Here is a 25,954-nt window from a genome sequence, read left to right on the forward strand (position 1 = left end):
TGAAAGTTACATCTCTTGTCGTCTGGAGCGTAAGGGGTCGTTGCCATGGTAGAAAAACAGGTGACGCCTTTTACGTTTAAAAACTGGAGTAAGTGTTTCATTATTTAAAATAAACATGCAGTTTACAAGTTCTTTTAAGATAAAGAATCTCCAAATACATGACAGGTTTGTTAAAGTAATAGTGTCCTTGAAATGCGCACGCGCCGAACGATATCTGTTATCTTTCAAAATAGTAAAATTAAATCACCAAGCGACAAGAATCTCTGCTCTTATCTGCTCTCATTTGAAATTGTTTTTTGAATACAACTGCCTTTTATCTTTTAAACATAGCACGCCGGTAGTTTATTAATAATGGTCGTTTCATTCTTCTGAAGAATTAAAGTAAAACGATACAATTTGGATTTCGATACAAAGCTAGATTTTGATCTTAAGGTTTATTGTCTCAGAGTAACGATGGCAGGTAGCGCTGAGGCAAATCCAATACTAAGAAAGAAATTGGTGAAAAGACGACTGTACATTTGCATTACGATTCCTATTTGTCGTTATCTCAGGTGGGTACAACAAAGGAAAACTACAATACAAACCGAATATCCTTTTGTAAGCTTTCGTTGTGCGCAAGGTTACAAATTCAACCTTCTTTCAGACTGCCTTCGCAACGCCGCTGACAAACGCCTCCCGGGGGTAGTAATGGTCCCAGCCACATACAAAAAATACATTTTAAACCTCCCCTAAGCGAGCGCCTCTTTTGGGAGGACACTCAGCAATGATCCCAGCCAAATACAACACTGCATTTTTAACCTCCCAATAGCGGACACCTCTCTTAAGCGAAAAGTTTTTCTGGTTCCGATTGTGCACTTGTCCGCCACATACTGCTGTGCTCATAAATCGAGCTTTGTAAATAATTGTTCTGCGCAGATTGTTATAATATCGCTGATGAAAAAGGTGATTTCATCAGAGTTGAACAAGCTAATTTGTGACTTCAACCAACACTTTCGATTTAATGTGACTCATTTCCAATTTGGGACCCTTTCACTAGAGTACCGTACACAATTTGCATAGCCAGTAATGAGAAATGAGTCGCAGAGTTTCAAAGCGGCCGGAGAAGGCTACTGAAGGGTAACCCTGGGTAAAACACTTGCTTGCTAGGACTTATATGAAAAACAAGCTTACTATCAACTGTCAAAGGACCAAATTTTTCTCTCGCAGCAGAGATAATGATCCCATTTGTCTTAACGAGTCAAGGAGAGTTATCAAGCATAATTTAGATCATGTAATTCACTTATTTGCCATTGGTTTCCTTCCTTATTAATCCGCAACTGAGCCAAGATGGAATAACTTTTTTTTAACTAATGTCTAGTGAATATATATTTTCTCATGCGAAGCGAGGCAAAGTACAATACATTCCTGGAATTTTGGTTTAACGCTGATTAGTCAACATATCAACAACGCTCTTAAAAGTGAGTTCCCAGACTGAGCTCTGTCTGATCCGTAGTTGTTTCAGCTCTTCCTCGCAAGCGGCAACAACGTTTTCGTCCAAATAAGATAATGCAAAATGCTTTCCTGAACTCCTTGTTCATGCAAGCGTAAACGATGGGGTTGAAAACAGAGTTAGAGTAATGCATCCATTTTGCTACCACAACGGAATCGGGCGTAACGCATCGAGTACAGAATCCGTACACTATGTTTATAATGAAGAATGGCCCCCAACTGATGACAAAGGCGCCCATTACAACGGCTAACGTTTTCGCGGCGCGCATCTCCGACGCCAATAGGAAGTTCTTGACGTTGCCGTTAATCATGAGCGCTATTTGGCGCGCTTGGAAACGCGCCGTCTTAAATATAAACCTATAAGTGGTACACATGATGATGAGTGGCACAAAGAAACAGCTAATGACCACCATTAGCTCGTATTTCGGCGGAGGCAACTTCCATAGGATAATCTTGAGCGACGACATAATGATGGAAAAAATCCAAATGATGATTATGGTAGTTATTGCCTTTACTGACGTCATTGTGGTGTGATAACTGAGCGGGTAAGTGATGCAGAAATATCTCTCTATGCTAATTGCGGTCAGGTTTATAATGGAAGCAACTCCGCAAAGGATATCCATAAATGTCCAGACTTTCAGAAGGCCTTGTTTGAGTTCTACTCCTGACATGAGATAAGCAGCCCATATCGGCATGGACACCAATGCTATCAGGATATCAGCCACAGCTAACGACACCACGAAATAGTTTGTCACTGTGCGAATCTTTGTATTCCTCTTGAAGGCGAGAATGACCAGCGCATTCCCAAACAATGTCATAGTCATAATAAGAAGCAGAAAACTGAATGAGAGAATGTTCAGTGGATCGTTCAGGTCACCAGCCGATGAACCATTCTGGAACATTCCGGGCTTTGATGCATTTGTGTGGTTCATTACTTGAACCTTCTCCGCGGCCGCCGTGGGCGATGCCATGACGATCTTTACACTGCAAACAGCTTTGAAGTCTTTAACTGCCGATTTACTTTTGGAAAATGAGCACTACTTCCGACCGGCTGTCAGGAAATAATGTATTGCTTCTCTTACCTTTTGACCTTTATTGTGTTCCTGTTTACAACTTGCTTTAATGTTTGCTTGTGCCCTTAGCAGAGGACTTTCAGTTCCAAATTGACCCTAGTCGATGACTTTGAAATTCCGCGGATCTTTTGTTACTCCAGTAACATTTCTTCTTTAGTTTCTCGCTTCAACGTCTGCAAGGGATATTTTTTTAATCCTGTAATAATTTCAGCAGCTTCTAAATGTTGACGGAGCCATTTTGTGAAGTCATCTGCTGAACAAAAAGGTCTGAATCAGTAAAATGAACACAAGGCTATTAAGTGAGGTTCTTAGTGTGTTAAATGTCATTTTATTTCGCATCACATAAAGACCTAAGAGGAATGAAGCTAATTTCCCTAATCACTTAATGATCGATTCTGTCCAGTTAGAAGAAGCGGCTACAGATTATCCAATAGCACGGTAATCCTCTTGAAGACAGAATGAATACCCTGTGTCCTTCAATTTGTTTTTATGACAAATTAAAATTTGTCGACTCTAGTTCAGAGCTGAATCAAAACTTTACGGTTACCTTTTGGTTGCTTATAAAATTTGCCTTCTGTAGTAAGACAAAAATTCCGGCTGAATTTGTTTGAGTTCTTGGTGCAAAAGTGGCTTCATTTTCTGAAGAACAGCCGCCAATTTTACATTAAAAAATAGATATAGAATGGATTAGTTGAACAATGGCACCGACCACCGACCATATAAGAAAATATTGACAATATGACTATTGTCATATTACACGAGCATTTACCGCTGTCAAAATTCAGATTTAAAAATATATTCAAATTTTAATTAAGCGAAGAGACACTACAGAAGTATTTTTGAAGAGACATTACAGAAAAAGGTTTTTGTTTACGGTCTTCAGTTTCATCAGGAAGAAAAAGTGGGACACGAAATGTACTTTTTTCCTCGAAGATGAGAATTTATGAAAATTTAAATTTGAGTGCAATATGAAGCAAATATACACCGCAGTTAATATTGTTTAATTAAGTAAACTTATGCGAACGTTGCTGTGAGCATTATAATTAATTAACACAGGGCAGAATTCGATGGTTTGTCGGCTTAATATACTGCAAGACCTGTCTGTTATGCAAAATATCATACGAGGTATAATTACAACAATTTCAACCAATGAGATGGCGAGTTGGTTATAAACGTCTCCTATTCAGCAAGCGCGAACGAAAATAAAAAAAGCAAAATAAAATAAATAGCTACTTTTAGCTCAAACGTCTTGCCTAGATAATTGGTTTACGCCTCTTTTTTTACTTTGTGGTCTCATGGAGGGCGTTAAAATATGCTCTATGTAGTCTTAGCTCACCACTGGAAAACCTTTCGGACGTTGTTTAAGTGTGGGTGGAGAGAATAATATTGAAAATCGTGCTGTTGCGTATGACGTCATAGGATTCATAAAAAACAAAATCGTCGCCTAAGCAATAAGTAAAGAGTTATGTTTAGCTGTAAAGCAATAGAGGTCTTAGGCAAATGTACTTGGCAAGGTGCTAATTCAAGCATCAAGAACTGTGATAACAGTTTGCAACTGAGCACAGAATTTACCAGATCACGATTATTCGTCTGGAGAAAAGGAAGACTGTTAAAGAGTAACCCCGTTACTAAAATCGTTTGAATTTTGCTAAGAAAAATAATAATAGTTAACAATTAAAAGGAATGGAAGAGCACTTTAGCCTCGGAAAAATTGCAAGTTAGCCATTTGGCCTCACTTGGCTATCTGGCCTGATCTTGACTATTTGGCTGGATTTTGGCTATTTGGTCTGATTTTTGAAATTTAGCTTGATTTGGCAATTCGGCTTGATTTTGGCTACTTGGGCTAATTTTACCTGTTTGATCTGATTTTGGCCATTTGGCCTGATATTAGTCATTTGGTTTGATTTTGGCTATCTAACTGGATTTGGCCATTTGGCTCTCTAGGTAAAATTAAAAGCAGGTTTTTGAAACGTCAAATTGGCCTTCATTTTTTTAAATTTTATTTCCATCGGTGATTTTCTTGTTTCATTTATTCTACCAAGCTATAACTCTGTTGCGTATGTTGAAACGTTTCCGTCGTACATAGTAGTTTGGCAAACCTCTTGAATATTTGTAGCCCTAAAGATGAGAAGAGTTACGAGTAAATATAGTGGCTATATAGATTCTGCATTTTTGTGGTACCAGGTACCATAAGTGTCTGATTGTTTTAAAGTCAGAGAGCGGCTGTTTTTACCTGTTAACGTTTGTTTTCAAGGCCAATTAATTGAAGGCCGCATGTAGGTGGTAAACTTTCTTTTTCTGCATTAGCTCAGCGAGCCTAAGGCTACCAGGCTTTAAATTAGTAAATACAGCCATGAATTCGAAAGTATATAGCTGGAAAATAATTAGCCATAAAGAACACTGAGACTTCCCTAACCCTGAATCCATACTCCATACTCGCTGATAAGCTCAGCTAGCGACTATAAAGTATGCCAAAATTTCTTTTTAAAAGGCAAATTTTGTTTGCAAATTTGTAGCGGTCGCTAAAATAAAAGACTTAAGTATTCCTCTTTTTTAAATCCAGGACCTATGTGCTTTTAAATGAAGAAAGCAAGAACATCTTGAGGCACTTTGCAAGAAAAAAGCGGTGATGTCCCATGTTTTATCTAAAATCATCACTTAGCAGAGTAACAGAACAAGTTCATGACTCGAGAGTCGTCGAAAACAGCCAGAAATTTCCAAATTATCCTGCCTTTGCTTAACTTCAAACTGCGTCATGATAGTATAAAATTTATCGCGTATTAATTATTTGCAAGCATCCGTTTCTCCTGTATGTAGATGTACATGGTAATATTCGTAGCACAGTTGTATTGCGGCTAAATTGACTGCCGAAAATGATTGCTTCAAGCACGTAAAGAAACATCTAGATTTTAAACAGATTGAGATAAAATCTCACTTATTTGAAAGTAAATAGGTCGTTCGTGTCGTTTATTAGGAAGCGTTCGATGGATAATTTTAATATTAACAAGGAAACGCGCCGCATTCTAAAAAAGAACCGACTGCCTGTGGCACTCCAAGAGGTCACCAAGTTTTGATGTTTCAGTTTTTAATTCCTCATCAATGAAATTGATTTTCATCACAGTTAGCACTTCATCTTCGTTACTCAAATGACAAATAAATTTCTCTCCATTTTTATCAATGAAACATGTGGAAATTAACAATCCATCAGGCTAAGCCAAGGTTACAATCGATGTTATTAATCATCCTCAAGCGATTTTCCCGCCATAGACAAAACACGACCCTTTCCAGATAATGCCTTTAAAAAATTGCTTTTTTACAAACATTTTAAATGACTTCTTTCAATTTCAATTTTTTATGGCTAACACTAGGCCTTTAGTTTTTAATTTCTCTTATGTTTATACTATGGACGTTCTAGTATAGCAACAATTTTTCTGGAATAATATTGAAATGTTTTCGGGTAAACATATTTTTTAATGCAGGTTCATATTCACATATGTCATATCTCGGAGCGTTGCTAGTGGCGCAGCTGTGAGGAGGTAAAGCTTTAAATTTGCTCACATAATTTCCTGAACAAGGTAGTCCATAATCCGATCCGTTGAATCAAGATAACATTGTCGAGGAAGTCTTTCTTACGACATGACAAAGCCGCTATAAATGACGTGGAACTAATCAATAAACAATACTGCCTTGCAGATAATAACAAATGCTGAATAAATTAATTGTCGACAATTTTGAAAACAAAATGGCTTATTTATAATGTTGCCTTTTCGACAAGTTAGCTTAGAATTCCAAAAGTAGTATTATAAATTAAGTAGTTGATAAACTGCAAAATGTTTTTTTTTAATATTTCAGTATTTTACCCAAAGAATGATAAACACTTGCCAAAATTGAATAATGACTATTGAGCTTAAAACAGGCTAAGAATAATAAAGGAAAATAATAGACCATTTTACAGTTGTCTGGTCAGTGACCTGGCCTTTGGATGGCAGCGAGGCTGCAGGTGACCTTGTTTTGATACAGACCTCAGTGCTTTTGTTGTGTAAATCAAGTTGTTCTTATGCTAAGTAGTTTGCATTTAAATGAGAAAAGCAGTGAGGTCTGTATCAAAGCAAGGTCACGTCAAGCCTCGCTTACATTCATAGGCCAGGTAACTAAGCACACAACTGTAAAATGGCCTATTGACGGTCGGTCGCTTGCATCGCTTCCACCTTTTTCTCATAAAGTCTCTCAGCATTGTCCCGAAGGGGTTTCATAACATAAAAAGGAATATTAAATGGAATAATACGCGATCATTGAAATTCAGTCATATTATTTTAACAGGCGGGAAATGGAATGAAAGAGTGAGAACTCGACAAGAGGAAGTTTCAGGCTTTGATATTGGTTACGTAATCGGGGCGCCGATTTTATCAAGGGTAGAATCGCATTGTGATATTTTGTCGCGTTAGGCTCCATCCCATGCTGTTCTTCCTTCTTTAAACCGTTATAATCATTAATGATCCTGCTGAGCCAGAGCCAGGAGCCGAGATCAGCAGAAATTAACTGAGAATATTTACATACAAAGAACATGAAATAGAAACATTTTGCCCCGTATTTTTAAATTTTATGCCAAATTCTGCGCCATATATTAAATACGCCATTTCGTACAGACGTCTAGCAACGATCTGAAGTTCAGCAACTGAAATGAAACTCTGCTCTTAATACAGAGAAGGAAAGAACTACAGATGAGCATTTAGGGATATCCAGTGTTCGCAAAGGATGAAAAAAGAAAATGCTTTCATAATCACAAGTGTATATGTGTTTCCAAGTACCTCCCGTTTGACCAGCAAACTGCAAAACGACATAAAATTTACCTTCTACTTAAGTCCTGTTCCACTGAAGACTGATATTCAGGTTTTGCACGTAATAGGTTTATGCACCTCTCTCTTTAAGGCTTTTTGCCTTTCAGTAATTTGATTTTATTATGACTGTGTCGCTTGAACAGACGTTTATCAATGTGTTTCGTCAGATGCAGAGAGCTTACTTTTATGAATAGATTATTTTAGCTTATTTTCTTCTTAACATTGGAGCCTTGATGTAGTTGGTAATGAATGACTTGATTGATAGCCGCCATAGTACTTGTACCTTTTATCAACAAAATAGAGGATGTTTATATAATGTTTCTTTAATTGCAGGTTTCGATTCTTTAGAGCTGAGCTTTTTAAGGCAGTAAAGACCTTCAAATTGGAGTAACGAGTGTTATACATAACATGAACTAGTTGCATGAGGTAAGAAGTGTGTTTTAATGTACCTGGCATATAATTATTCAGCGTCTTATGTCGCAAAAAACGTCTCTAGCAATACGCATGAGTTACCGCGAGTCTGGAAAGCCAATTTCCTGTCATGAACAGTTCAGTTTTATACATAGACAGATCAACAATGCTGTAACATCATCTTGGATGCAAATAAATTGCTGTAAATTTGGGAAATTGTAAAATTTGCTGTAATTCTACGAAATTGTGTCGCTTCATTATTTTTCCGTAATTCTACAATAAAATAGCCCACTCAGACCCTAAATTGGTTAGAGGCGCCAAGCATTCTCATCACCTCAATGATTTATTCCCGGGGGGTACTTTGGTTGGGACGAGTTGTAAAACGCTCCTCGAAATTGATGTATATTTTATTTCATTAATTTTTGTATGAAGTCTATCTCAGGGACACTTATGAATGTAAATTCCTAACTTTTACGACGCGTTTCCTGTTGGAGCATTTTAATTCCTTAATAAAGTTTTTGACTGCGAAATTTCCAGTTAATCATTGCCTATAGATCTATCTATTGTCGTCAGAGATAACCTTTCATATGATCTCTGCGTCAGGAAAGACAATATTGTAATTTCGCTAATTTTCCTTCTGTTAACGTAATTTTGAAAACTTACTTGGGGTACCACTTCAATCTACCCTGCTCTCTCGGCTAACGTACCGAGCTAAATCGCGCACGACAAAGAATTTAGATCGATTATGTAAGAATGTGTTTCATAGCATGCTCACAGAAATTTACGGAGGGAATCGATGATGTGAAAACTGACTTCAACAATTCATTCAAATGACCTGTATGAATAAGAGAAAGTCCTTTCACCCTAGCCAAACGCATTTTGACTAATGGAACCGTAGCTGTCTTCAACTCTACGCGTGTATTTGGTGCAGCAGCTTGGCTAGTAGGCATAAAAGCATTCATTTCATAAAAATTTCATTACATTTTCTACTGATTGTTTACACAAAAATGTGAAGGAAATCTAAATGTGCAACAAAAAAAAAATCAAAATAACAAAAACAAAAACGTGAAAGCAGAAATGTACCGTTCAAGGGCGAAGAAGAAAACTGTCTTGTGGCAATGAAACAAACCAAAACATGATTTAGGTAGTTTAATCTGCAATATGTCTCTATCTATATTTAAGGGTGTAATTTAGATCAGGTTCCAGGTTAATAGTGTCTGGTTGAAATTTTAGGCTGGAAGATTCATGAATATTTCATATTTAAGGATGCCATCAACTCTTGCTAGCTCAGTGCATTGTGTGTTATAATATGGTTCTCAACAGCAGTAGCTGGAGTGTCGTGAGATACCGCGGCTGTTTTTTTGTTGAGGCTTACAGTGAATCGAATAATGTTCGCTAGCACCACAGCAACACTCCATTGCAAATAGACGTGCATTCAATAATGAACCACTTCCAATTTTTGCTTTTGTTTTTTTAATTTGCAAAGCGAATCCTGGTGTAAACCCTCTTTCAAAATACAAAGTTTGGCTTTGAATTTAATAATACAAAGCCTGGCTTTGAATTTGATAATGCAAAGCTTGCATGGCTTACTACCTGTTCATTTTCATGCAAATCAAACAAGTTCATTGAAGATGTTTTGCACTAGGACAAAAACTAAAGGCAACACGGAAATGAGCTATTATTTCGATTATCACTGAACAATATGTTGTGGAAATTATTATAATAACAAATATTGGCTGTCGATTGCTTCGCTTTGAAATCTATTTCCGACTAAGATTATCGCTGCAGACACGCTACAACTTTTTTTTTTGCCTGATTAGATGGAACATCTATCTGGTCTCACTAACTAAATCGACGCAACAGCCATTGCGTAAATGTACTCTTAAGTGTCTAGAGATGGATGGATTTTCGCAATAACGGCAATTTTGGGCTATGTGCATGTTAACCAGCATAAATTCCAAGGCGGGGACATATTTATTGTAAGCGTGGTCTTTGTTCGTCTAGTGAAATTTTCATGGATACTGGAAAACTATAAATTTTTGCGATTGCAGCAAAATGTTCAGCTTTCTTGTAGAAACGATGTTTTGAATTGTTTTCCTATCATCTGCATTACTTTGAGGCTTCGACATTTTGCAGGCAAATTTTGTTCAAGCAGTGAATGGAAAAGCACAAGACGTCACCGCGCAGTCAGTGCTGGAAAGTTCGGTAAAATAGACACTAAGTAGAATGATTCCCTGACAGGTCTCGAGCGTTTAAGCGATTGAGAAGCTTCAATAAGATATTTCATCCGTGTCTTCCAAAATTCGAGCAAAGTTCATTGATGCCTCTTTTGATAAAGTAAAACAAAAAAACTTCTGTCTTATTCAGTGGATCAAGCTTAGGTTAAGAAATGGGTCAAATTAAAATAAGCCTTTGATATCGAGAGGATAAGACTCAGCTTTAGTCAAAAGTAATGCTTCATCTCCTACCTCGAGTGGTTGATGCATGTTATTCAGTCCAATTCTGAAATAAAATTCGCTCAGTGATGAGGGGTTCCTCTCTCGCTGTCAGTTTTGAACTGACACTCTTGCTCGGCTGGCCAACTAAGTTTTTCTGTTTCCAGGGCAGCGCCGCAGACGAGCCATGGAATCAGTCGAGGTTATAACAATGCGTAATCATTCTTTTGACAGCCGTTCTTAAACTTAATAGCAAGAAACTTCCGCAAACCCTTAGGGAAATACACTGTTTTCTTCCAATAATTTTATCCGTATACTAATCAAATGTCATTAAGGTATTAGACTAGAATGAAGTGTACCGCAGCTAAGTTATATCATCAGCGATGTAGAGCTTGATCAACAGTACAAATGCATTAATGCAATTTTTTTTGGAATGAAGCCCCGCTAAATATACTTCCGTGACAGAATTCACCGTTTTGAAATAAAAGAAATTTAAATACAGTACAATAAAACCAAATAAAATAAAAATGCAGTATTATATTCATCTTTATGACTAATAGCTGACGCCATTCTTAAATAACTATCAGCAATTAATTGTTAACGTTCCGTCGAAAGACAATTGTTTATGATTCTTCGCCGAACCCGAATTCTAAAAACACGAGAGCCTATTTGTCATATTTTGAACTGCGTTTTATGTTGCACAAGTGATCGGGCTCGTAAGTGTTTGTCCAGCAGCTGATTTCCAGGGTGCACTTTTTAAGCAAAATATCCTTATTCAAAACAAATATAGGATTTTGCGGTGTCTTAAAGCAAGCGTTTAATTGTGTCATTTTCCTTGGCCGTGTGAACCAACAGACAGCGTTGTTCAGGTTGTTGGCGGCAGGGCAGCTTTGAAAGGCGACACTTTTTCAATCTGAGGCACAAAGTGAATCAGCAATTATCCATAACTGTCACTTTGAAGTAGAAAAATTATAATGATTACTTGCCGTGTAGTTTCCCCTTAAGGCGCAATATGATGAAAAAAGTATTGCGTCTTCATTTTTGTAAGTTCACTCTTTTTATTTTATAAGAATATGTAAAAAGTCGAGGCAGAAATTTGCGAAATTTTAATAAGAATATTTTAAGAATACTCTGAAACCCGAGGCTGAGATTTTGAAAAGAATATTATTTTGTGCGCTAAAATTTGTAAATACTATACAATTATACGTTTTTAAGTAAACCTTAGAGAAATTCCTCCTCTCTCTAAGCGTCAAAACTAGCCAGAATGCAATGTACGATGCCAATAACACTTCTGTAAGAAGTTATGTGTGTCATGTCTGACTTTATTGCCTGCCGTGTGGCTCCAAAAGGACCCCCGCAAAGACATGATAGGAGAGATAATCTGACGTTGTGTCGACAATGTCCACTTTGTATTCCTGTAATCTACCAATATTCACAAGAATATTTTCAGCCTAAAATCGGCGGAAAAGCAAGAATATTCAGCCTGGTCCGGAAAAACTCCATAAAAAAGAGTGTAATGATGTTTGCCGGTCATCCTATCGTTTCCTGTAATTTGCCATTTCGCAGAATTATTTTCACTGCTTATTTGACCAGTGCGTTGAAAAATATAATCCAGTTACGAAATTGCTCTAAGTGAATTAAGAGTGTACCTAGGCGCATTTCTTCTTTCGAATTCGATTACAAATCTTGTGTTGTCAATAGTACCAGATTTGAAGCGCATTTCTTCGGGCCGTCTTGCAAGTTGACTTGGAATAATAAATAATAAATACTATACTGACTGTAAAGAAAGATGGATGCTAATTCTCTGACCAGGAACAATGAATAATGGTAGGAGAAAAGCAAATAATAAGCATGGATCCGAAAATGAATACTGGTGGAAAATAAGCATGGGTTAATGAGTGGACACGGAATGACACTGTTCGATTGAATTCTTGAAACCTGCTTGAAAAAGTGATAAAAAGACTCTAAATCTCGTTTTCGTTCTTCGTAATTGAGGTAATCGGGCACTTTCGATGTTTGGAGTCGTCAGACTAATTTCTAAACCCTGGCATCTGAAAAAAGTTTTTAAACGCCTTCTAAGTACACTGGAAAGAGAAACGCGCGAATTCTTATACCACGAAAGAACACCATGCACTCACCTCGATGGATTATGAATAAGGCTGAATTGATGGCTTGATTTTATCGTCTTGGCGATTTGCTGGTTGATACGAGTCAAAACACACCGTCCAGTCGTTTACTGAACGAATTAGACTTTATAATCACACCGCTCGCATTTAATATTGGCTACATAAGTAGACGAGACAGGTGCTGCCAGCGTCATGTCAGAGCACCATTACCTTAAAATACCGTGGATAATTTGCGAAAGTGTTCATTGTTTATGCGATGACTGTTCCTCAAAGACATCATAGCGCCGACCACAAAAGGAGATTTACATTTGCCATTACCACAGCGATCAGTGCGGGTCTGTGATTTGAAATTCATGAAGCGAGAGGTACCGGGTCATCGTAATGGTTTTAATGGATGAAATAGCAGCTTTTTAAAGTTTTAATTGGTTTGCAATTTCTGCGCTTCTCTCTTCCGCTTGGCGCCTCTTCGCCCAAAGCTAGCCGTAATAACTGATAATTTAATCACGGACTTTCAATCCATTTCCATCGGAAAACATTTTGACAGGCAACGCTGGCCTTTAAAGCATGCAGATTTTATAATTTTAATCGCCTCAAATTGATTTGCAAAAACATCCTAATGATATCGTGAAACCAGAGACGATTCCCAATTTGCTTGTCACCTACGCGCTTAAAATAAACTGATAACTGATGCTATCACTGATGTCAAGACTTAAATGTACAGAGCCGTAATGGCACTAAACATTAATGTGTTGACAAATAGCACCCTAATGACGAACCAAGGACATAAATAGCTTCCTGTAAGGTCAGTAATTAAGGTGCCCTCTAAGACGATTCTGGATCCCAAGACGCTCCCACGATAGGGGAATGTAAGCTGATATTTGACTCTTATCGATACGACTCCCACGAGCTGAGCACTCCTAACCTGTATATCCGCGTTCTTAAGTTAAAATCTTTTCTTCTTTTACTTTGTTTTTAGTCGTGGAAGTGTTCAACAAAAGTAAATTGCATGTTTCGTATCAACACACCCAAGGTCGTTCAATCAACATTTTATCGAAGACGATTGGCTGTTGACTTAAATACTTCTCTGAATTCCTTCCTTTTGTACGCAAACGAAATGTTTTTTTTTCTGTTTTTGTTTTTTTACTTTGTTCGTAAATTTATCGAGGGTTCTTCTTACCTAATGGAAACCATGATTGACGGTTTTCGCCGAAATCCAAAGATAATCAAGAGTTGGGCCCGCTTTATGCATTTAATATTCGACATCTGACAAAATACATTTGTAAACAGCCTTTTTGAAGTTAACGATTAAATTTGATGAGGAACATTAGTGCATATGGGCTGAGGCAAACAACGCCTTTTTGGGCAAGAAAAATAACGGAAGCAACCCTTCAAAGTACATGTGGAAAGCTTTACGCCGAAGATAACCTAAGATGTAGGGAACATGAAGTAATACATTGTATGTTGATTTATTCCGTTTGCATTTTGCTGTTGATGAAAAAGTTTTCAAGATTGCTGTCGTAATCTTCAAAAATTAATTCATTAAAATAAATGGCAGGGCGTTTCTGCCTTAATTATTAATGTTCATTAACGCTAAGTATCGAGAATTCGACAACTGTTTGGATCAGGTTCAACTACCAAGACTTTATGTAGGCAGTGCTGGTATAAGCACATGGTTCCTCTAATAGTAATACATGGTGGAACTTGTCTCAGAAATAGACACTTGAGAAAATGTCGCTGTAGGTGCTTACAGTGAGAACATGTCAGGTAAAGATTTCAGTGGCAATTTGGAATATTAGAAACACCAACTACTCGGAGATCTTAGTACTGTCGAGTTGCTCAGACCGAAACCAATTCTATTCGTTTTCATAGAGAATATAAATGATGTTATTAAGGTTTTTTTTGCTTATTGCCTCAAGAAAGTATAACTCAGTTTTTTCTTGTTTAGATGTTTTTGTTTTTTCACAGTAGGAGTCCGTTTATTGTCATACTGTGCGTTATCTTTTCAACCAATGCAAGGGGTTTTAAGAAGATACATAAATTTGCATTATGGCAGGTTTTTCATAACACGTGCCAGTTTGTTACGTTTGGAAAATATTTCATGTGTCCATTGTTCTCGTTCGGTAAATAAAGTACTGTTGCCGGAAAGAATTTTAGTGGAAAAAATTCTAAATATACTCAATTTCTTTTTTTTTAGCAATAAAAACTTGCTTTGGCGATAAACTCTGTTTCGTTTTTTGTTTTCAGTAACATCAGAAAATTATTAAAGTGTTCGCACTGAGAACTGAATGTCCAAACAAAGAACTGCAAGGCAAAAACAATTTTAAATCAGTCATGCTTGAAACCACGAAACATCATGGTTGGGTCGATTTCTGAACGAGAATCCTTGGTTCATACTTTGAAAAAATTATCTCGGCACGTTCTGAATCATTATTTAAATGTCATTTTACTGTAGAGGTCGTAATGAAAGCTGATCATCATCAATAATAAAAGGTAGCATGTGATAGCTACTTTAATGACATTACGGTTAAGGGAGACAAGAAGATTCTTAAAGAACATCAAGAATAGAAACATCATCATGTCGAAAGTGACGATATTAGTCTATTTCTTTTTAACTGACCTAAACTTTGAGAAAACCTAGTGTTTCGTTTCAGTTACTGGTTACGCAGCTCAGTTACCATTTAAAAAAGTGTATCGGTGCAGAACGTCATCCGATTCAGTTCTTTTTTGGGTGCGCCCGAAATACGTTGCTGACTTACTGTTATTCTGGAACTCTCAAACCTGCAGCTTGTCTTTGACGAAGGCGCTGGCGTGTTATCGTAAGAGTCTTGTCGACCCTGAAGCAGAGAAATAATATAAATCAACAAGACTTCTGAAGACCTCTATATTTGACGTTCAGCCACCTACCTTCTTCGACAAGTTTAGAAGTCTTATGTAATCAGCGCGTTTTCAAAAGGGTTGTCGTCCGTGTTCTTATTTTGAAATGTTTGCCGAATACGTAGGGGCTTATTTTTGTTGTTATGTTTAGTTTGTTTATAACACACATAATGGTGATTATAATTTCAATGCAATGTTTTGAGGAAAACATTGAGAAACATTTTTCTTATTATCCAGAATGCATTAAATAACCTACAGATTTGTTTTCAATAGCTCATAGAATGCCAAAATAATACAAAGGAAGCGCTTTTGAATTAAAAAAATAACCAATGTAATTAACATGTGGAGCATGTTCACGAATTAGGACTGAGCGTTTTCGATATTAAATTAGACTCAAAATATACTTAAAAAATCAATTTACAGATATTCTTAGTGCGTGTGCATCAAATCCAGTCAAGGGTTTGCGCGATATCGCCTTTCGTTTTCATTATGTGAGATCTTGAATTGTGCTTGTTGTACAAAGACGTAGGTACGTGGGCAACGAAAAAAACTTCAATGAACTCCTATTCTCTTGTGTAGACGTAATCATTTCAGTGTTATCAAGCGTCAGCTGTATTTTTGAGGACCCACGCACAAACCTTTGATAACGATTCGTGGCATTAATCGTGGCGATTCGTCTCACGAAAGAAGAGAATCTCGTTTACGCTGCTAAAAAATTGTCTTGGACTTTTAATTTATGAAATTAGAAAACCTGTATGATATTGACGTTCATCTGAAAGATTTTCCTTTTTGTTTAAATTCACTTGCGTGTACGATAACAGATTATTGACATCAATCAAACTAACATCTTAAGGCTAGCGACGTGACAAGCAAGATATTTTTAAGAATCAAAATTGCAAGCCTCGCTTTTATGACGCCCGACTTTTTCATTTTTTTAGCTGCTCAAATCGGGGCATTTTTCGTAATTAGAAGCTCTGTCGTTTTCTCGAGCCTTAAATGACAGTTTCTGAATGGTGCTGAGAAAATCAGAAAAAAAAGTCTTTCAATAGCTCGAAAAAGTTGTATAGCTATCTTTTTTCCGAATTGTAGATACATTGTATTGCAGGATATTTCCTCGAAGGTGTCGTTATAATCCGGGCTATAACGGCACGCAACTTCATATTTGAAAAAAAAAAAAAATAGGATTTCAAGGAATCTGTGGACGAAAATGAAGTCTTTACACCTGCAGGTCAAGGTGTCCAGATGACCACGACTTTTGCAATTAAGCAAAAACTCCCGAAGCAAAAGTTAAGATCGTCACCCTTCCGTGTCGTTCTTTAGTGCTCGTGTAATAGTGATACAGATCGAATTCGCTTTAATTGAAGCCATATTTGGATTGCTTTTACCTCTGAAGAATTTGTTCCATTTCTGACGATAACTTAAAATAAATGCTTGTTTGAAAAAGCACCTTAATTTCCTTTCATGTCTAATCATAAATATCTAAACTGGAGTCACAAATAACCATTACAAAAAAGTACTTTGTGCAAACGTTTGCATAACCTTGCAAATGTGACAATTTCTACTCATTATTTGCCTAAGCAGAAATGAATTGAAGAAAAGCTTTTTTTACCTAAGGCGATTCCAATTTTATGTGTACGATAGTGTGTCTTTTCTGACAGTCTTTAATGATATTTTCACGGTGGCAAAACATCATAAGTGTTTTGGTTTTCAGCAAAAACGTGTCAGTGTGTTCAAAATCGCATTTAATGATAACATTTTTATCTTGAAAAACACGTGAATCGAAATCTAAAAATTAGCAAATCATGTATATGTTATTCTAGACCAAAAATGTTTGAATTTTCTTCATCGCATAGATGTATCTCTACAACTAGAGTATAGTTAAACTCCATACATTCCAGCCTGACCTGACGAAAAATACTCACTATATTAATTAACAATTTATGTCCTAATCTTAAGATATCCAGAGTGACACATTGTAAGGATTATATTTTTAACCTTTTAGGAAGCTAAAACATGTAGTTTCTAATTTGTTTTGATCTTAAGTGTTCGTAAACAATGTTTTTTACTGCAAAGTCTAGAAATATTTGGGGACTGATGCGTTCTCAGTACGGTAACGTAAATACAGGCCAAGATGCATGGGCGTCTAAAAATGATGCTAGAAATAACTCCATGCCAGGAGCCAATTCAGAAGAAGTATCCTTGTTATCGAGACTCTTTTCGCGATTTTTTCAATGGTTTCAAGACATACGTAACTTTTGGAGTTTTTTAGTGAAACCATTTTGAAAAACTAGTTTTTGGTAATATTATTTGTAGTTACTTTTTTTGTTTATTGCATGAATAAAATGGAAATTGTTTATCTTAAAAAAAATATTGAATCTAGAGTTATTTCATCGTTTCCTTTTTGTAAAAGGATTAGCAGTCATCACCACATAAAACTACTTATGAGTAATCGTAGAAAGTTTGATCTTTTTAGAACATGGATGAAATCCATTAGAAAGTTGTAATTGAACTACACACCTGAATTCTCTTCAAAGATGATGTGCCACAAAGTATCAAGACTTGATTAAGAAATACATTTCTACTAAACGGCATGCCGCTTCAGAAATAAAATATAATCTAATGCGTCTCTCTTCGGTTGCCTGACGATAATTTCTAATTATACAGATAAGTGCTGTGTCAAAAGCATCAATTCAAACTATCGATGATGATGAAACGATTATAGTGGCTAGGTCACACGATTTCAAATCAAACTCTTGGGCTAAATGGTTTGAAACAGTGAATCGACATCAAAGGGAAACCCTGGAAAGATATTAGGGGAGTAATGCTGGGCGAAATGGAACAGTGGGCAAAAGGTGATTTCTCACATTGAGATAAGACTGAGGAAATGGGTGACTTAGTGCTAGCAAATCATTGTTGTTTGTTCGTTCTTAAGCTGGCGAAATTGATTACGGCTCATTTACTCATAGTATTATGTAGCTGTAACATGACGTTTGGCGCTCTTACGTAACAAAAATTGCCTTTTAAGAGCCTTTATGCAGTTGAATGGTATAATATTTTACAATCGATGCCTGCTTGAAAAGTAAACAACGACATGGTCTCATTGTTTCCATTTAAGATTTAATTAAAAGAAGAAAATTAAAACAGCCTTTGAACCATTATTCAAGAAACTCTGGGCATTTTAGAAACGACTGGGCGTTTTTCAGGGATGCTTAGGTCATAGTTTGCAGTTGATTACGATAGTCTTAGAGCCTTAGAGATTATAGTAAAAACGATGACGACTATGATTTAGCGACTGAAGTCAGTTCCTCAATAGACCTAGAACGAATGTGAAAAAATCGTGGTCGACGGTCTTTTGTCAACAACAACAACAATGTCAACAGCAGCAGCAGCATCAGCAACAGCAGCAACAACATCAGCTTCACTACACACATCAACGAGAATGAAGACTACGACGTCGACGACGACTACGACTTAATTTTCAACATGGACAAAGATTGCAGGTGATTACAGTTTAAAGTCCTTGGGGGTATGCAAAGACGACAGCAACAGCAGCAACAACAAGAACTGAATACCAGCAAAATAATAACGAAAAAAGACTGAATGTTTTGATTCTTGATGGTAATATTGTACGCGAAGTGAAATGAGACCATTGCCCATTGGCAAACAGTTTAACTGATAGGGCTAAAAGTTGTCGAAAATTCAAGAACTCATTCAGTTTTTCTTTGCCGTGTTCTATGACGACAAATAACATCAGTTGCACCAAGAATTGTTAGGGATGCACAGTGTTTCCTTTCTACATCAAGTGAATATTTATTCTATAAACACCGATTGTAAAAAAAGATTCTAACATTTGTGAAAGTAAACTAGAATGGGTTGCCTATTTATTTTTGTGCTTGCTCAGTACCTGTGTGGCTACCACTGCCATCACTTAAATAACCAGTGATTTTGTTTATTGTAGTTCCGCAACGCTTTCGAGAGGAATATACCATGGAATATCCCACGAGTCACTTGTATTTTCTCGGTAAACACATGAGCCTTTCTATTTAAAACAAGAACAATTGTCAACACAATCAATGCAGGGCACGGTCGGAAGGGTAGATGTATGCAATACCGTTAATTATACTACGATTACCGTTTTCAGATTGGCTGTATCTTCTTTGGGATGGTAGATATAGGCCTTTTGCAACAGCTGGTCTCGTGGCATGCTTTTCAAGAACACACTGATTTAGTCATTGATAATGCATAATTTTATCAGAAATGGAACAACGTTCACAAACGAGGGACGTTATGGACGTTAGAAATTAGAGGAACTTGTGATGGAAGAAGACGCTTTACAGTTTCGAATGATCGAGTGGTTTTCCATATAAAATCCTTGTAATTTTGCAAGTTTTCAAACTACCATGAAATCTTTGCCATTCGGTGTAGAAGCCTAGAATTTTTCATTGTTCCTAATATTTTAGCCCTCTTTTTATTCTCAATAATTGTGCCAGCAGCTTCCTTTTGTAGTGTCTAATAAAAGAAAAGGTCTCTGGAGGGCAAAGTCTTCTTACTTCCATACAAGACCTTATATATTTTTCTCCAATATTCAAATGGTCATTAAATCTCAACCTTAAATGCACTGATGTGAAAAAGTGGTGTTCTGGCTATTTAAACATGCATTTTACAGTCTTAAGTTCCCTCGCCATTTTGTTTTCTATCTTTTTTAATTTATTATATAAATTGTAGTTTTGTATCTTCATTGTAATCTTGTAATCACTATATTTTTGTTATTTGTTAATCATTGTACTCTAATTCTATTTTTGTATGTGTGGTAAATCAAAAAAATAAAAAATAAAAAAATATAATTGTAGGTAAAAGCTTGGTCATGTGATCAATTATTGCAATATTCCTACTCGTACATACCTTGGTGGCGTCTTTCCTCTGAGAATGCCTTGATATTGCAAAGATGAATTAGGCAGCGTTTATCCTTTTTGCGAAATGGCTGTGAAAATGAAACGCCTATGTGAGTACTGTTCTTTTAAATTAACTTTTACCCAAAACTTATCAATAGTGATAACTTTGTGTGACAATTCTGTGGTGTTTTTTTGATCTCCTCAACCAATAAAGAGCAAACAAACATACCTGTAATCAAGCTGCCGCATCTCTCCGCCTTTGAGCCAAAATTTATATTTACATGACAATGTGGAAACTGAATCACTTATTAAGGGAAATACGTGCCGAGTCAAAGAGTCGTACCACTGCTGCAACTGAACGTGATCGCAGCGTGCGGTTTGCATACGAGTCGATCTCAACTCTGCAAACTATTTCCGCTACAATTAGGAAACTACACCGGCAAGACCGAATTGATTAAACTTCATGAGCCTTATTGCAACAAGACAAGTGTGGCTAACTACAACTTGAATGTTTTGAATTGCGTTGTTGGTGATTAAAGCTTATCACTTCAGCCTTGTTGGTCTTGGAAACGAGTTTTTAGCTAATTGTTAGTTCTGTTTTTCAGACCACAGATTTTATTGCGGAGATAAGGGGCGGTTTTGCCAATCTGCTTTCTTAAAAACGCAAAGCCGGTGAAATCTCTTTCAGTATGTAAGTCAGATGAATGCGCACATAACCACAGATCTCAGATGTATTTTTTCTTTGCACTGCATTGTTCGTTTGTTTACTTAGGGAAAATTAAAAGTCTTCACCCTGTTAGGAGCTACATGTAATTGCTGGCACGGCCATTAACTAGCCAAAGCCTAAATTCCCTTTGTGTAACATGATCTTGTCACCGGCTGAATCTAGCTAAGACCCCCGCACAGAACGTTTCCATGTTTGTAAGGTCTGTTATTAAATCCATTTTTAAAGAAATGACGAAGTAATGTCTTTCAGCAGGCACTACCGAACAACGTTTTTGGTAAGAACCAAATGTCCCAGGGCGAATTCGACTGAATGTTTATTCTGTATTGATTCTTTCAGTTATTAACATAACCGCACTAAAACCCTTCGGATTTAGAAAGATACTGGGTTAAAATTGTACAGTACGAGAAAACAACAAAGCCAAGACAAATTAACTTAAGAAAGAAGAATTCTGAAGAAAAATAAAATAATAATAACACAATATTGTAGGCGAAATATACAGCCACATGTTCCGAACGCTGGTGTTAAATGAAAGTCGGTGCAACTGTACACCGATAGCATCCATAGATTAACAAAAAAGTCCGAGATTTACAGAACTTAAAGTGTATTTGATCGGATTTGTTGTTATTTACATTTTGCACTGATTCAAGACTCCCGCAAAGCATGGACCTCTTATACCATAGAAACACTGCTGAGGGTCAGGAAAAACATGGGTACAACAGCAATAATATTTCAGATGTTTGGCTTTTTCCGCGCATACATGGTATATGTGTAAACTGAATGTTGGCAATCGCAGAATTTTGAAGGGAGAAAAGTAAAGAACACGCGGCGAAAGGAGAGATTAAAATCGATGGAAAGCGTAATTGAATTTTCGAAATGTCCATTTCCTAAGCCTCGAGTCAAGACATTTTGTGATTTCCTTTCTTTGGGATTTCGCATTGAGTTAACCGAAGATAAATTTCCGCTTGGACTTAAGCTCAGTGCAAGCGTTATGTGAAAGCAGCACAAACTTTAATAATGGCTAGGGTTTAATTGTAATTTATTTTGCAATAATATCTAAGAAAATAAGAACTTAAATAAAAAAATGAGTTGACTTACGTTTTGGATGCAAGGTACTCTCAGCGGTCTCCTGAAGTTAAATATCGATGATGGTGTCTTCACCAATCCTTTGAAACAGAAACCTGTGTGAGACTATTGTAAAACAGCTAACATTACTTTCGCACTTGGCATGTTACGCATATATCATGTTAATTTTCATCGTTGAGCGTAAAATAAGGCCAGGCCGTGGGCATTATATCTTTCCATCTACGTTCAATTATGTGCTACTAGGGACAAAACAATCTTTGATATTTTGTTCCTTTTGATATCTGCCGTGGATTGCGTTTATATTGAAAGGTGCCTCTTTGTTTTGCTATTTCCTTTCAGGACCTAATGAATATTTCGATGACACGTTTGTGATTTGTACCTTTTCTTCGAATAAAACTACAATAACATTTTCGCAATACGTCTCTTCTACGCCGATTTAATTTCTTACCCCAATGCTCCTGTTAATTTCCATAAGCTTATGTTTGCTAATGAAGAAGAAGCGGTCAATGCAAAGAATATTGTTGTCAAAGTCCATTTCTTGTAATAACCGGATGAATTTTTAAATACCTCTATGGCAATGAAATAAAGTCGGTCCTCTCTACTTTGATTGTTTCATGTTGTGAAGGTTGTTTGATCAAAGCAGGAAACATGCGGAGCATGGAAAACAAAGCTTGGCATTATTGAAATTTATGAAAGCTTTGATCGAAAATAGCAAATGACACTTATTTTCTAAACGTTTGTTGAGGAGTTATTAGACTCACTTGTTTTCTTAATATGAGTACCAAGCTGTGAGTACAGATCCCGCTTCCATTGAGACATGGATATTTAGTGCTGGGACTAAAGGGATCGCTGACAGTTTGTCAATTTAAAAGCTATCAAAGCCCTTCGGGCTTGAGTGTTTTGTAAACAGAGCAAAATTGAATTAATGCCGAAAACGACCTGTAAAGTCATATCACAGCAGTTGCTTAATGATTATTTGCTGTGCTCTCCAAACGCGAAGGCGGTTAATATATCATGTAGAAATTTGATGTGATCTGTCTCGTTGACTTGGATTGCAATTCTGCCCTTTCGTGCAAGAAACGACTGCTTGTATTGCTTTTAGAAGTTATATCTGCCGATTATTAAAACCACCATCGTGTTAATGTAGTTTGGAAATAAACATTCTACAAGACAGGCTATTTGTTACTAAGAAATAAAGAACTAAACCTTTATTACACTGCCGTCATAAAAGCCTGCATAATTCATTTCAAGGTTATGGTCGCCTCTGTCAGTTCTCAGTTATACTAAAAGCAATCATTTATCTCGAGTTTGATTCGAAGAGATACTGGATTTTATCACATTTCATCTATCTCGCAGACGTTATCTTGTTGACCGAAACTGAACGGAGACTGTAATATAATAAAGTAATATATCAAAATTTAACTCATTCACCTGATGTTAACTATGTACCAGTTGAAAGCCGAAAAGGGAATTCTCGATTCATATCTGTCAACTCCTGAGACTCATTTTTTTTTACAAGACTAGACCAATTTTGAGAAATCATATGGCATGCATTATCTTTCTTTTTCAGCTTTAGAGGGCAAGAGAAATATTACTAAATGAGTCGATTTATTGCAATCAGAGACAATTATTTTATGAATACAGTTGCTGCGGAGATTGTCAAAGTCGCTTTTTCACTTATTGTGTTGCTGATTCAGCCTAGCACCCACTGACAGTTTTCCAGCACACGGCAGATTTTCATTTTGCGGAGGTTTAATAGAACGACTCCAAGTACAGTAATTGGCGCTCAAATTATATTTTTTAGTTCATCTACTGTCATCAGATAAATACAAGTTGTAACCAATCCGGCTAGCAAAGGTTTTGCCAGCTCTATTTTTAAGTAAACCAAAGCGAAATGAACCATCATAAATTGTTACCGATTTCAACCCTTTTGTCTGACCAGAAGTCGGTTGAATCACGTTATGCCAGTAAGATCACCCATAAAGTTCTAAACGTTTATTCATTTTCTATTGCTTTTGTAATTGACTTCTAGACCATATCAATTTCAAGAAGCTAAGTGGTTTCAATGATAGTAGAAGACAGCCGGCTAATCATGTCATGAGTTGAAGATGTGTTTTACGCCTGTTGCCTCTTATGGCCAAAGGTACCATTCATTCTTCGTGGCGTTTACACTCTTGGCGTTTAGACTACTCGTTAATTAGAAGCTATCACGATGATCTTGGACCGCTGATTTACCCCAAACAATCCTTCAATATGTAGTCCACTTAAGTAAAATAAGAAACAGCCATAGCAGAGTTTCTAGTGTAATCCTTTGTGAGTAAACATATGCAAAATGGCAAACAATTAAATCACTGAATGCGAAGTGAGCATTGCATTATACAAGCAGAAGAGAAACATCGTCTTTGGAATTTATCTTTGGTAAAAAGATCACTGAAGTCTACAGGACCTTGATAATTAGTTGACAGAAAAACCCATTATCCCATACATTGGCTCCCGTGAACTGTTTGCCGTAGTTAACGCTAGTTTAATAGCAGTATTTGTTGACCATTTGCTATGGATGTAGCTACTTCATTCTACAACTTTCTACTGCATGTCGCTTCAACGCTACAAAATATTGGCGAGCATTTGTGATTTTTCCAGTCTTCGCGACTGTCTTCGAACCATAGCCAGCTGTCTGAGCCATTGCCGCACTGACTAAAAGCATTTTGGAAATAATATAAGCTCCCCTCCTTGACCTTGAATAAAGTAATGTCTATACGCGTTTCTTGAAAATACAAAACTGTGCTTTTAGCAGTAAATTATTGTGGTAAAGTCAATATTTTTGTATGAAAATGGAAGCTCTGATTTGAATAACAAATACAGTACCTCCTCTCTGAAAAAAGCTGTTCAAAATTATCATATACATAATACTACAGTTCCGTCCATGAGCTCATTATCAACAGTGTTAAAATATAATAAACTGAGCGTCGGTGTCCTACCTTAAAAGTGGCGAAAGAGCGTCGCATTTACTGTCCTATACGTGTTCAATAACAAAAAATTGTGGATCACGACTGACTAAGATCACGATTTTAACTTGGTCTATGTAAAGGTCACACTCTGAAGATACCGCCGACAACACGGAATCTGCAGCACCTACTTCCGTTTTGATGTTAATGCGCAAGAAACAATCTTTGAGCTGCCAGTGTTCGCATTGGGGAGGGACTCATGAGTCTTGAAGCAAATTTGGTGGTCTTTTAGTGAGGGCTTATTCGGCTTAACTTTAGAAAACCAACATTTATGATAATTTTTTAGGCGTTTCGCCCATAAAAGCTTTCATCGTGTCCGGAGTCAGTTAGTTCATTAAAGAAAAATGATCTTTGAATCAAACTTACTTTTTCCTCTTGACCGTGTGAAAGCGGCTTCAATTCTGCTGTCAACTTCTTCGTCTTTGACGAGCTTTCTTACACAACCCCTTCACTAATTTCATGCCTTCGTTTTTAGTAGTTTCGAGGCCTTGTTTAATTGAAAGAAAGCATTTTAATGACTCATTCTTTGTCTTGATAAATATTTGTTTAGTTAAATTAAACTATCTAAACATCTTTAGAGTGCACGAAATGAAACGATTAAAAAGCTCGTTCAGTTTTAAACGTGCCGTTCTGATAGCAATCTTAAAAGCGCTACGTTTCCGAAACTCTCCACTCTGTATTTGAGCGACAGAAGTGGCCTAATGAGCGACGTTAGATTAAAGGAATAAGGCTTAAATTAAGCAATTACTGTCAATTTGAATTGCTCTCTGTTATTGTAATCTTAATTTTTAATGATGTCGTTGTCATATTAGTTCAGTTTTCAGTAGAAACGTTTAATGTCTGCTTCGTTTTAAGTCTTTCCCAGTGTTTCACAGAACAGAAATACCACCTGAGTGATCAAAATCATCTGCAGTTTTTTTTTCCTTTGAGGCGACAGACTCTGGTGCACGACCTCCGAGGTCAGTCACGCCTAATTATTTTCCTTATTCGGCAAACATTTCT

At 36.7% G+C, this 25,954-nt stretch overlaps 1 protein-coding gene across 6 annotated transcripts; it reads right to left on the reverse strand.

Moving 5' to 3' along the window:
* Positions 1-338: 338 nt before the first annotated feature.
* Positions 339-25,406, reverse strand: LOC145474831 (histamine H2 receptor-like). 6 transcript variants are annotated; one of them, XM_081455198.1, is made up of 4 exons: positions 25,319-25,406; positions 20,148-22,027; positions 15,047-15,205; positions 339-2,811 (listed from the first exon to the last, which is right to left on the reverse strand). In XM_081455198.1, exon 4 carries the CDS (start codon positions 2,457-2,459, stop codon positions 1,452-1,454), a length of 1,008 nt encoding a protein of 335 aa, XP_081311324.1. In that variant the 5' UTR covers positions 2,460-2,811; positions 15,047-15,205; positions 20,148-22,027; positions 25,319-25,406; the 3' UTR covers positions 339-1,451. The 6 variants fall into 6 exon arrangements, with proteins under 6 accessions (XP_081311324.1, XP_081311322.1, XP_081311323.1 ...); XM_081455196.1 differs by having other exon boundaries at positions 20,148-22,052; XM_081455197.1 differs by lacking the exon at positions 25,319-25,406 and adding an exon at positions 24,926-24,987.
* Between the last annotated feature and the right edge of the window lie 548 nt (positions 25,407-25,954).

Source organism: Orbicella franksi, chromosome 2, assembly GCF_964199315.1.
Source record: "Orbicella franksi chromosome 2, jaOrbFran1.1, whole genome shotgun sequence".
NCBI classification, from domain to species: domain Eukaryota; kingdom Metazoa; phylum Cnidaria; class Anthozoa; order Scleractinia; family Merulinidae; genus Orbicella; species Orbicella franksi.

What these genes read in the sequence shown, in the direction of transcription:
- LOC145474831 (XM_081455198.1), bottom strand. Translation starts at nt 2,459, where the DNA reads ATGGCATCGCCCACGGCGGCCGCGGAGAAGGTTCAAGTAATGAACCAC.